This window comes from Panthera uncia, chromosome B4, assembly GCF_023721935.1.
Source record: "Panthera uncia isolate 11264 chromosome B4, Puncia_PCG_1.0, whole genome shotgun sequence".
Lineage (NCBI taxonomy): Eukaryota > Metazoa > Chordata > Mammalia > Carnivora > Felidae > Panthera > Panthera uncia.
In genome coordinates this window covers 11,472,650-11,485,377 of record NC_064809.1, presented here as the reverse complement: position 1 = coordinate 11,485,377, position 12,728 = coordinate 11,472,650, and the positions used below count along the sequence as shown (strand labels likewise).

The 12,728-nt window shown below is 46.9% G+C and overlaps 1 protein-coding gene across 4 annotated transcripts in view; it reads right to left on the bottom strand.

Moving 5' to 3' along the window:
* The window catches only part of CAMK1D (calcium/calmodulin dependent protein kinase ID), a 507,262-nt gene that overhangs the window by 55,620 nt on the left and 438,914 nt on the right, over positions 1-12,728 (bottom strand). For all 4 annotated transcript variants that reach the window (XM_049626848.1, XM_049626847.1, XM_049626850.1 and 1 more), the window contains 2 exons: positions 8,878-9,016; positions 1,581-1,707 (listed from right to left, as the gene is read on the bottom strand). In XM_049626848.1, the coding sequence (XP_049482805.1) occupies positions 1,581-1,707; positions 8,878-9,016 (266 nt within the window). The remainder of the gene's footprint in view (positions 1-1,580; positions 1,708-8,877; positions 9,017-12,728) is intronic.

Here is a 12,728-nt window from a genome sequence, read left to right as displayed (position 1 = left end):
CGCTAATCTCATCAAGTCCTGTGCCACACCGGCTCCTCTGCCATCAGAAGAACCTCCCCGGCTCTGCCCAGCGCACACACCCGCCAGGGACACGATCCCCCCCTCTGCCCGCCCCACCCCGCCCGCCCCCCCCCCCCCCCCCCCCCCCCCGAGTCCGTGGCTTCCCTTCCTGTTATTCTCCGTTCCCCTCAGCCTGCTCTTCTCCCCTCTCCTTTGAGCACCTTTGCAAATGAACCGGCTGCGTCATAACACCCGTGTTATGCCAGCACCTGAAGGGCCAGGAAGGGCCCCAAAGGGCGTTTGGAGTTTCCCACAATGCTCTGGGGCCCAGGCTCATCAGGTGGGAGGACTGCTTTCCTCAGCCTGCCTGGGGGATCACGCGGCTGCACCTAATAACAAACAGGAATGATGCCAGTCACAGAACATTCCCTCTCCTCTTTCAGGGCGAGCTTCCTGTTCTCATTAGGAAAAGCCATCATGGTTTGTACAATGAGAATTCAGCCTCGGTCTCTATTTTCCAGAAGTCTTTTCCAACCCCATTTTTTTCCTGCTCTCAGACATTCCCGGTTTATATCCTTTTCCCAGGATTTTCCCACTTGAGAGCTTTAGCACAAATGGATGCTTCTGCCTGGAACACTCTGTCCCCTAACATTCCCAAGGCTGTCTACTTCTCCACATTCAAGCCAATACCCAGGTCTCATTCCTGTGCCCTTAACCGTCCTAGTCCCCCTCCTCGCCATCACCTTGCTGCTCTGTGGCATGTCCTCATTTGAGTTTCTCCATAGCACTTACCGTGGCCTGAAACAACCCTGTACTTTGTCTGTTGTCTGTGACTCCTGACTAAAACATAAGCTTCATGAGGGCAGGCCTGCTGTCTGACTCATGTACAGCCTTCACCCCAGTGCCCACAACAGCAGCTGGTCCATAGTATGCGCTTCAGTATACATTTGCTGAATGAATGAATACATTCATGTAAGTCAACGTCTCGAAAACACAAACGGCACCGATGGCCTTTCTCCAGGTCCCCAGAAGACACAAGATGATTCTCAGTATGCGAGTGTTCGGTTCTTGTAGCCCTTTCTGCGCTCTGTATGTTTGGTACGAGGGCCCTGGGGTTCTGATTTTAGGAAAGACTTTAATTCTTGGCTTCTCCAGTACAGATCAGGACTGGCTACTTCAAGAGAGTGACTTCGACAAGGCATGAACCAGATTCCTCCTATCGATATTCTCTTTCTGGCCGCTTCTATCTCAACATGTTTGTGTCTGCACTTCATGGTTATCTCAGTGTCTCACTGTAAATCATTGGAAAACACAGATATGGAGGCACTATTTCTGGCATCAGAACGTGGGAATTCATCCAATCAACTCCTGGCTTCCACCCAGGCCCACACCCCAATGAGACAGGATTTCTGCCCGACTATTAAAAGGTTTCAGGGGAAATCGCCTCTCTTCTAACTCGTTCCAATGTCTCTTGGCCTTTTATTCTCCACTTAAGGGGAATGAAGGCAGCTGCGATCATGTGCCAGGGCTGAAGTGCTTAAGACCAAAGAAGCTGATATGGACACCCACACTGTGCTTACCAACATAGCCCGGGGTGCCACAGGCTGTGGACATCACATCTCCTTTGCCCTCCATTTTTGACAGTCCAAAGTCACTGATCATTATTTTCGATTCCTCGTCTTGACTGTAGTACAAGAGGTTTTCAGGCTAGAAAGAAAAAAAGAAAAAAAACACTGACAAAGTGTGTTTAAATATGGGTTAATTGTGGGAGACTCACGAAGCCACAAAGCCTAACCACAATTTAAGGATACGCTTGACTCGGGACACAGCGAATGCAGTAAGAAAAGCCGTGTTTAATAGGAGTGATGAAGGGGACACTGCACAGTTTGGGGCACTTAGAGGTTTTCAAGAAAAGTGAGTCCCTTTGTCTACTTTCAAAAAGTGAACCATACATTGGGGCTGCCTAGAGAGCCCCTAAGACTTGTCAATTTATTTCCTGGGTCAGGGGAAAGGGAGTTCCCAGAAATGAAGTCACTTCTGTAGGTGCTCTTCCATTTCCTTGTTCTTTCTTTCTTTTTTTAATGTTTATTTCTGAGAGAGACAGAGACAGAGACAGAGCGCCAGTGGGAGAGGGACAGAGAGAGAGAGAGAGGGAGACACAGAACCCGAAGCAGGCTCCAGTCTCCAAGCTGTCAGCACAGAGTCCGACGCGGGGCTTGAACTCACGAACCCTGAGATCGTGACCCGAGCAGAAGTTGGACGCTTCACCGACTGAGCCACCCAGGTGTCCCCCACCCCTGCCCCGTTCCTTTTTCCTGACCCCTTTAGCAACCTTTCTCGAACCCAGGGTCTCTCTCCCTGCCCTCCGTAACGGCCCATGTCCTGCGGCTCTGGCAGATGCGTTGCGTTTTCCCCTTTACTGAGCCAGCTGACCCCTGCTCGCTGGGCTCCCTGGGAAACAGAGGGATGTCATCATGGATGAATCGTGTCCAGAGATCCAGCACTTTGTAGCCACGTGTCCTTAAGTGCCCTGAGCTTCTGGTTGCCTTTTCGGGAAAACACGGGTCGTGGTGGTTCCTCGTTTGCTTCCCTGAATGGGGAAGCTGGAGCTGGATGGAATGGGGAATGCTGGAGCTCAGATGGTAGTAACTCAGGACACATGGCTGAGGCCTGACCACAGCTCCTGTCTCTGCTACAGTCCTGCACAGCAGGGGCACCTCCATGGCAGCTGCACAGGAGGGGTAAGGGGAGGCAGACGGGTGGAGCAGGGAGACAATGAAGCTTTATTTGCATAGTGTTTTATGAAAAGTCAAGGTATCATTCTTAGAAAAAAAAAGGGGGGGTGGAGCTTGTGGAGACCGAGGGAGATGTCCCAGCCTCAGGGCTGCACCTGTCCTGCCCAGGCAGAGCCTGACCACAGAAGGGCTGCCTCAATTAATGATGTTGTCCCTGAGAGACACAATGCTGAGGACGGACACCACTCCTTTCCCCCAACTCAGGAAATTCCAAAGATTTGCCCAGTGAAGAAGCAATCACTTCTCTGATTTACGTTCAACCTTAAAAGAAACACAACAGGGGGCAGCTGGGGGGTGGCTCAGTTGGTTAAGCATCTAACTCTTGATTTCGGCTCAGGTCATGATCTCGGGGTCAGAGGAATGGAGTCCTGCGTGGGGCTCTGTGCTGACAGTGGGGAGTCTGCTTGGGATTCTCTCTATCTCTGTCTCTCTCTGCCCCTTCCCCACTCACTCACTCTCTCTCTCTCTGTCCCCCAAAATAAATAAATAAATACACACATACACACACATACACACACATACCACACCAGGAGGAATCTGAACTGGGCAAGCCACTTCCCCACAGTTTCCTGTCTGGCTCTCCTCCCATCCCCAAGAGTGATTGAAGCAAGAGTCTCTTGTCAGTGGTTTGCGGTGGATCTTTGGTTTCTGAGTTGTTGAATTTTACCAACTCTTCTTTCATTCTCTCATCTGGTGGCAAGGGCTATTTAGATTTGAGATGGGCCTGGAACTTCTGGATCTTAGAATTCACGGGGCAATTCTGAGCTGTAGCCATTTCTGTGAGGACATTCTGAGAAGTGTTCAAGACCCATCCCCCTGCCCCGCCTTGACCAAACTATAGTCGGGCTCCCCTGAGTCCTCTTCTAGGCCTCGGTTTTGGCCTTCTGTGTCCCTCCTGTCTTGCTGGGGCTGCAAAGTCCAGTCTTAGCAAGAAACCTGCTAAGTCAGAATAGACAGAACCCCTCACTCTTGATATCTGGCCAAGCTCTTTACCTTCCACCTTGGATGTTGTTAAAGAAAATGTATTCACACACTTGGTAAAGACAGTAAGGAAGACTTTATTCGGGACCACTGCAATGGGATTCTGCAGTAGGAGAGGAAGAGTGGACTCAAGACCTAACACAACAAGGAAAAGTGGAGATTTATAGCCCAGGATCAGGGTGAGGGTCAGTGAACAGAAAATTACTAAGAGGTGGGGCGCCTGGGTGGCTCAGTGGGTTAAGTGCCAACTTCAGCTCAGGTCATGATCTCACGGTTTGGGAGTTCAAGCCCTGTGCTGACAGCTCAGAGTCTGGAGCCTGCTTCAGATCCTGTGTCTTCCCTCTCTCTCTCTGCCCCTCTCCCACTCATACTCGGTCTCTCTCAAAAATAAAATAAACATTTTACAAAAATTAAAAAAAAAAAAAGAAAATTACTAAGAGGGAACATCAAGGGTGGGGGGATTCTGGCTATGCCAATTTCAGAGGATCCTTGCTGAAGGCAGGCCAGGGTGGGCAGATATGAAAGGTGGAAGATAAAGAATTTGATCAGATATCAAGGGTGGGGGATGTTCACCAAAGTGGCTCAGTGGGATTTTTTTTTTTTAATATTTGTTTATTTTTGAGAAAGCGCAAGCGGGGACAGGCAGAGAGCAGAGACAGAAGATGTGAAGTGGGCTCTGTGCTGACAGCAGTTAGCCCAATATGGGGCTTGAACTCACTAACTGAGAGATCATGACCTGAGCTGAAGTCAGATGCTCAACCCACTGAGCCAGCCAGGTGCCCTGGCTCAGTAGGATTCTTGCTCAGCCTGGACTACATGGGCAGAGCCAGTGCACTAAGGACAGAGCCCAAGGATGGAACCTGGCCAGAAGGAAGAGAACCTGGTCAATGGAGAGAGACTGCCAATGTCTAAGTTCTTGGCCAGGCTTTAGGAAGGATCCCTCCATCCTTGATACCCCCTCTTAGTAGGTTTCTATCCACAACCGTCATTCTGCTCAATGGCTATAAGTCCTCACATGCCCTTGATGATTTTGGAGTTGAACCCAATTCTCTCCCCTATTGTGATACCCTTCTTGCAGTAGTCTTAAATAAAGTCTTGTCTTAACAAGTGTCAAAATAACTTTAACAGAACACAAAAGAAAAAAAAAATACTACCCTTCTCCTAAAATCATAACACAAAAAGGAATGACACATTCACAGTGACGTCGATCCTGTGGATGAAGCATGAGATTAGAAGAAAATCAAATGCACACTTGAAGGTGCTTTCAATGAGTTTGAAAAGAGAACAAAATGGCCCAATCAATAATCAAAATAAGAATAATGCTTAAAAAGCAGGCCAAAATAATCTAATCAAAAGGTGCCTGTGGTTCATGATTTGTCTGAATGTTGAGATCATCTTTTGATGAACAGTAAGGATCTGATCATGGGGGCAGAGAGGACTTTTCTTAAGTTTCTGATTTTTTTTCAAGTTTATTTATTTTGAGAGAGGAAGAGCACACACACATGTGTGCATGTGCATGTGAGTAGGAGGTGGGGTAGAGAGAAAGGGAGAGAGAGAACCCAAGCAGCCTCCACAATGTCAGCATGGGATTCCTCTCATGAACCATGAGATCATGACCCGAACCCAAATCAAGAATCGGATGCTTAGCTAACTGGGCCACCCAGACTCTCCTTAAGTTTCTGACTTTTAATCTTCCTGTCCCAATGATCTCATGCTCTTAAACAAGGTTGCATCTAGGCAAAAGACTGCATGGAATCAAATATCCCTCCTTTGGGTCAATTACCAAGGAGGGTTAAATCGGCTGGTCATTCACAACTTAGATAGATACCTATCTACAACCATCTCAAGACTCAGTCAAGGCAGCAGGGCTTTTCTTCAGGGGAGTCAGGCAACAGGAAAGTGGGAGAGAAGACAGGCTCAAGGGCAATCCAGGTGGAGGCCCCCAGCTGGCAGTAGGAGTGCTTGGTCAGGTGGGAGGCACAGAGGGGATCTCACAATTCTGCCTGAGGTCCCAAGAGGCCCAGGACTCACCTGAAAAAATATTATTCTTTATTTTGTGACATCGTTGCAAGACAACTGATGCACAATACTGGAATTGGAAGGTCAATGCCAACCCGTTAACAGTTCGCATAATAAGAGGGGCACCTGGGCGGCTCAGTTGGTTAAGTATCTGACTCTTGGTTTTGGCTCAGGTCATGATCTCAAGGTTCATAAGTTCAAGCTCCACATCAGACTCCATGCTGACAGTGCAGAGCCTGCTTGGGATTCTCTCTCTCCCTTCCTCTCTCTCTGACCATCCCTTGCTGTGCTCTCTCTCTCTCAAAATAAATAAACTTTTTAAAAAGTTCACATAACAATCTTTAATTTAAAAAAAAAATTTAATGTTTATTCATTTTTGAGAGAGACAGAGAGACAGAGTGCAAGCGGGGAAGGAGCAGAGAGAGAGAGAGAGGAACACAGAATCTGAACCAGGCTCCAGGTTCTGAGCTGTCAGCACAGAGCCTGACATGGGTGGGGCTCAATCTCCAGAACTGTGAGATCATGACCTAAGCCGAAGTTGGACGCTTAACCAACTGAGCCACCCAGGTGCCCCAACAGGCTTTTAAAAGATCTGAATCGACACTTCCTATAAAGTTTATATTATACATAATCACCCTCCTAATCCAGTGATTCTCAACTGGGGGCAATTTGGCATCCCAGGGGAACATTTGGCAATGTCTTTGGTTGTCACAACTGCAGGAGTCTATGCGCATCTAGTGGGTAGCAGTCAGGGATGTGGCTACACGTCCAACAATGCATAGAACAGCCCCCCGCGGCAAAGGACACACTGCAGGGGCTGAGAAGCCCTGTCCTAATCTGAGGGGTCAGTTAGTGGGCACTTCCTGTCTCAGTCTCTCATTATCTCTAGTAGCTTCCTGGGGCAAGATGACACAAGAGTACCTTGCTGGAGGGAGGTGGAGGTGTATTCGCAGGGGCATGGCGGTATCCCAGACTGCGACCTAATCTTTTATTAGTCTGATCATGTTCTCTATTGCTCTGACCTGGATCATACAGTTTGTTTTCATTTTCTAAGATATTTGTGAAAATTTACTATCCCAACCCCAACTCCTGCCACATAGGTCAAACTCCCTTGTGCCTCTGAAAAGCAATGACGAACAGTCCTAACATGGCAATGTTCTCTCTGCGGGGACAAGCCTGGCGGTCTCACAGCTGCACCAGCTGGGAGCTACAAGCACTTCTCTGAAAGCGCCATGTGGGCGTAGACAGCTATGACTCCTGCACAGCCCATCTGCCTTTCGAAGGGGGAATAAACACAGTCACGCATAACATGGCCCCTCTAGGAATGTCATCTGAGTGGGAATTATTTCTATCAAGTACACACAGCCAGCGCATCGCATCACACCTCTGTGGGCATCGCACTAACTTGTTCAGAGACCTGCCTCCTGTGTTCTGGAAGCAGAGAATCGGCATTTGGTGAGGGCACAAGAGAGCAGAGCAGGCACAGAGGCGCCAAGTGGGCTTAGTGAGCCCTTACTTAGCCCCGGAAAGGACCTCCGGGTCCTGAAGATTAGCTAATTTGTGCCCACAGCCATTTCAGCCATCAAGAAGCCTGCAAAGGGCAAAGTCTGTAAGGACCCCATCGACATTCACAAACACCCTTGTCCGGAAGTTCTCCACGAGTAATCCCAGAGCAACATCAGGATCACCTAGAAATCCCTTAGAAATGCACATTCCCAGGCCCACTGCAGACCTATAGAATCGGAACCTCTGGGGTGGGGCAAGCAATGGCCCTCCAGACAATTCTGATGCAGGCTAACATTTGGGAGCCACTATTCTGGTTGCTGGAAAATAATATAGAGAAGAGAAAACTTTACAGTGAGACCTTATGAAGAGAAAAGCTACACCATGTTATACCTTCACACCCAGTACTAGATAACAGGCAGATGCCGAAATTCTGTTTTAACAAATGTTTATGGTTTGTTCTTTAAATTGATTTAGATTTCACACAGTCACGCATAGCATGGCTCAGTACATTATAATCCCTGTGTTTTTGATATGAGCAGCGGGTATGTGGGCTGGGGTGGAGTTTCTATCTTGACAGGTGCAGGGAGCCCTGGGGCCTGGACCTGTGTCCGCTGTTGAACGAAGCCACATTACAGCCTTGGTGAACAATGTTGCCTTTTGCTGTTCCTCAAATCAATGTGTTCGATATCTACTCTTGATAGCATATGTTGGATATCTGCCCTTTGGTATCTATACTGAGCCAGGGAGGGATGTGATGCCAAGATGCCCAAGTAAGGCCCAGGTCCTTCAGTGCTACTGGGTGAAGGGTCAGTATGCCAACACCTCATCAAGGACAAGTAAGACTGGGGCGCCTGGGTGGCTCGGTGGGTTAAGCATCCAACTTTGGCTCAGGTCATGATCTCCCAGTTTGTGAGTTTGAGGCCCGCATCGGGCTCTCTGCTATCAGCATAGAGGCCACTTCAGATGCTCTTTCCCTCACCACTCTCTGCCCCTCCTCTGTTCTATCTCTGTCTAAAATAAATAAATGTTAAAAGAATCTTTTATACAAAAAAAAAAAAAAAAGAACAGGTAAGCCTGTGACCTACAGGACGCTGGGGGATGGCTGTGATTGTAGGTTGTTTAACCCATCTTTCCCAATAACCTTCCATTTCCTTTCTCGTGTTATGTCCTCCACTTACTTGCTCCCTTTCTTTTACACAGTGTACTGTGCTGAAATGGGGCCAGAACTGGGAGAACACTGTGAAAAACTGTATTGGGAGAAGGGTTATCATGGCCTCTGTGTCTTGAACAAAATTACCTTTTAGGTGGGCTTGAAGCAATACACAACCTATCTCCCTGTAGCCCTTTGGCTGCATAGCAGTTATAAAATCTCCCAAATGGTGGCCAGCCCCTCATCATCTTTCAAGCTACCTCTGGCTCCCAATGGCCCTGACAACTAACAACACAAATGCCTCCCATTCATTCCACCCACATCTCCATCAAGGCAACCTCAGCCATCTTCTGGAGCCAATCCCCTTGGACAGGTGTACTGTGGGTAGAAGAGCTGCTGGAAGATGTTGTTAGGCGAACGCCTTACCTTGAGGTCCCTGTGGACAATGCCCATTCTATGGAGATAGTAGACGGCATCCAAGACCTGGCGGATGAGGGTGCTGGCATCTTTCTCTGTGTAAAATCCTTTCTCCACTATCCGATCAAACAGCTCTCCACCGGATACGCTGTTGTTGTTTTTTAAAAAAAAAAAAAAAGAAAAAGAAAGAAATAAGAAGTTTGAGAGGACCTATTGAATTGTTCAGGGAAAGCCATCATTAAGAGATGTCAATATGACAGAAGAACCAAATTGGCTTCCAAAAATATTCATTTTCAGATTTAGGTTTTGCCCCATCTATGCCCCAGAAGCTATACCAGGGAAGTGTTTCTATTTCACGATGGTATAAGCATCCAGAATGAAATAAAGAGAATAAAAATAAACCAAGACCCATGGACTAGCCCGGCCTGAGAAGTCTTCTGGTCTTTGCATCCATCCTGCTATGACAATGTAAAGTCAGAATAACTTTCCAGAATATTGGCATCATCAGATGTAGGGGGATGATGGATAGGATGCCTCCTTTGCATAAGAGAATATCCTTAAAGGTCTGGAAGGATAGGGGGTATGGGGGGCAGTGTTGTGGGCAAAGCAGTAAACAGCCAACAGGATGTTTGGGCTCTTGACCAAGTTCCGCCCCTAATATGCTGAAGGCATGGGCATTCCTTGAATCTTTGGACCTCAGTCTTTTTATCCGTAAAATAAGGGGGTTAACTTGGTCAACCATATGCAACACTGGCTTTCAGAACCTGAAAGCTAATTGTCATTTACAAAAAAAAGAAAGAAGAATGACACCCCATTACATCATCTGCACTGTAAATTAAAAAATATTTAATTTTAATTTGCTTTGAGTTTCACATTGCACTTAACGTTTTCTTCGTGTTTATTATTTATTGCCTAGGTTGTCAAGTCAAAATGCCCTGGAGGGCAACCCTTATAGCCCCTTCAGCTCTGATAGTTAATGCTGTTCTGGGTTTAACAAAGTGACAGAATCATACAATTCTGAATAGGAACAGTTGAACACTTTAGCCTTCAAATTCTTAGAACATATACTTCTCTAAGAAAAACAGTGCTTCTTTCAGATAATTAAGCCATCTCAAATATTAGCTTCAAGAGATATATTAATACTATTCTCTTTTATAAAAAGAAACAGAATTTCCAAAAGCAAAATGAAGACTTATTTGAAATATTAAACTCATAAAACAGTTTCACAAACCACTCTTTCAGCTTTAAGAGATGTAGTATAAGCCATGCCCTAGCAGTAACACACCCACACATACACAAACACATGAAGCTAGGATTCATTTTCTGCAATTCATGACAATTAATGTGCAATATCTGATCCGTCAAAACCTTCCTCTTAAAAAGCCAACAAAGAAAACCAATCGTGGCTATGAAAGGCCTAGGTGTTCGAGTCTCTCCCATTACCTAGAGTCATTCTAAGCGATGTTGTGCTTGGATAATGTCTCGTTTCCAAAGCAAACAGCAATCGAAATAAGAAAAGGAAAGATGCTCAGGAGAAATAAGAAGCAATTCAAAGAGTGAAAAGAAATGGAAACATCAGGGGAGAAACTACCTTTTGATGACCGGGTTGTCCAAATGGTCCATCCTTAAGGAAACCAAAATCCCAAGACATCCCCTCTTAGCAGCTATACATCAAGCTCTCCCCAGTCTTCGTGTTTCTAGACCCTTCATGCAATGAGTTTCAGTGGAAGAACTCTGGAGACCTTGAGGATGTACTCTGGAAGACGCCCAGCTGCCAGGGCAAGGGGGAACCTGTGCATATTCACCTGGAGGCATTCACTTCAGGTGATGATCTGTTCGAGCATTCATTTAAGATTTACTGGGTGCCCACTATGTGCCACCTACCATGAACCACAGGTGCCAATCAAGGCAGCAGCAGCTGTGAAGAAGGAAAGGTCTGTTTTGATCGTGCCCCTCCTCATTCTCCACCATTGGCCCACCTTCCAATAATGGCTCCCCTTCTGAGTGTTCCAGTGCTTTCTTATCACCGGTTCTGCTCACACCCTCTGCTCTGCAGGCTACCAGAAGACCTCAGGCAAGAATGCGCACCCCCTTCCTCTACCCCTGCCTCCTGCCCTTGTTACCCTATGACCCACCTTTACCAGATTCCCTCCTTCAAAACTGATCTTTCCTGCTTCCCATTCTCTCAAAGTCCTCTTTTCTCCAATGTGGTAAGTAAGGTATTAACGGAGGCTATTGAATCAAATACTTGTACCCTGATAGGGCAGCCATGCAGTAAGAATGGAAGCATCAGAGTTGAAAGGTAAGGTCCAGCTATAGCATGTACTGTCACAACCTCAATGCTCCGCACATTTGCTATTTCACTTCTGAAAGTTCAAACGGCACCAGGGTTTCATTGTTCTGAACACTGCTCAGAAAGTATTTGGTTTCCTTAGAAACCAAGGCACAGGAGAGAAGTCTAAACACTTGCCAAAACATAACAATACTCATAAAAATGCCTTAAAACTTGCAAATCGCTTTATACTCTTCAAAAATCTCCTTAAGCATACACTTCGAATGGCTACTGTTACAGACTGAATGTTTATGCCCACCCCACCCCCCATATTCATATGTCAAAGCCCTACCCCCCAGTGTGATGGTATTTGAAGACAGGGGCCTTTGGCAGGTATTTAGTTTAAATTTTTTTTAATGTTTATTTATTTTTGAGACAGAGAGAGACAGAGAATGAGTATGGGAGGGGCAGACAGAGAGGGAGACACAGAATCCGAAGCAGGCTCCAGGCTCTGAGCTGTCAGCACAGAGCCTGATGTGGGGCTCAAACTCATGAACCACGAGATCATGACCTGAGCCAAAGTCGGAAGCTTAACCGACTGAGCCACCCAGGCGCCCCAGCAGGTATTTAGTTTAGATGAGGTCACGAGAGTGGGGTCCCCATGAAGGGATCAGCGTCGTTATGAGAAGAGAAATCAGAAAGCCCAGTCCAGTTCTCTCCCCTCTTCTCCCTCTATCCCTCTCTCTCTCCTCTGTTCTCCCACCGCCACCCCCCCCCCCCGCCATGTGAGGACACAGCAAGCAGAAGGCCATCTGCAAGTCAGGAAGAGAGTCCTTAAAAGGAACCACATCAGTTGGCACCTTGAGCTTGGATATGTCAGACTCCAGAACTGTGAGAAATACATGTCTGTCATTTACGCTGCCCTGTTTCCAGTATTTGGTTATGGCAGCCTGAGCTAAGACACCTGCTTATTTCGAAAGCCATTTGTGAACAACCAGAATCCCAGACTCGCTGATGGGGAAATAAGAGTGGCGAGGGGGGTGTCTCATTTTCAGGCCCCTGGATCATGAGGAGGTGTTGACGGGCTGCTGAGCTGACAGGCTGCTTTCTTGAATCAAAACCCTTTCCCAAGTGCAAGGGTTAAAGCTCCATGTTAGAAATGCAGTTCTCCAATGACAGCCTGCCAGGCATCAGAATGGAGTTAGAAGGGGAGCAGTCAGGTGACTGGGGAAAGGGAGAAGAACCATCATGACGGATCCACAAATAAAATTAATTAATGGTGGCTCTGGGAGAGAGGTTCACTGGGGGATGTTCACATAGAAAGAGACTGGCTATTCAAGATTAAGGGAGAGGACAGAGATCATTAAAAAATCTCTACTCTTCTCAATTTAAACTTTGACATTAATTAATTTTTAGTATTTTAAGGTTTATTTATTTATTTTGAGAGAGAGAGAGAGAGAGGCAGAGAGGAGACACAGAGAGACAGAGAACCCCAAGCAGGTTCCATGCTGTCAGCACGGAGCCTGACGTGGGTCTTGATTTCTTGATTTCATGAACCGTGAGATCACAACCTGAGCTGAAATCAAGA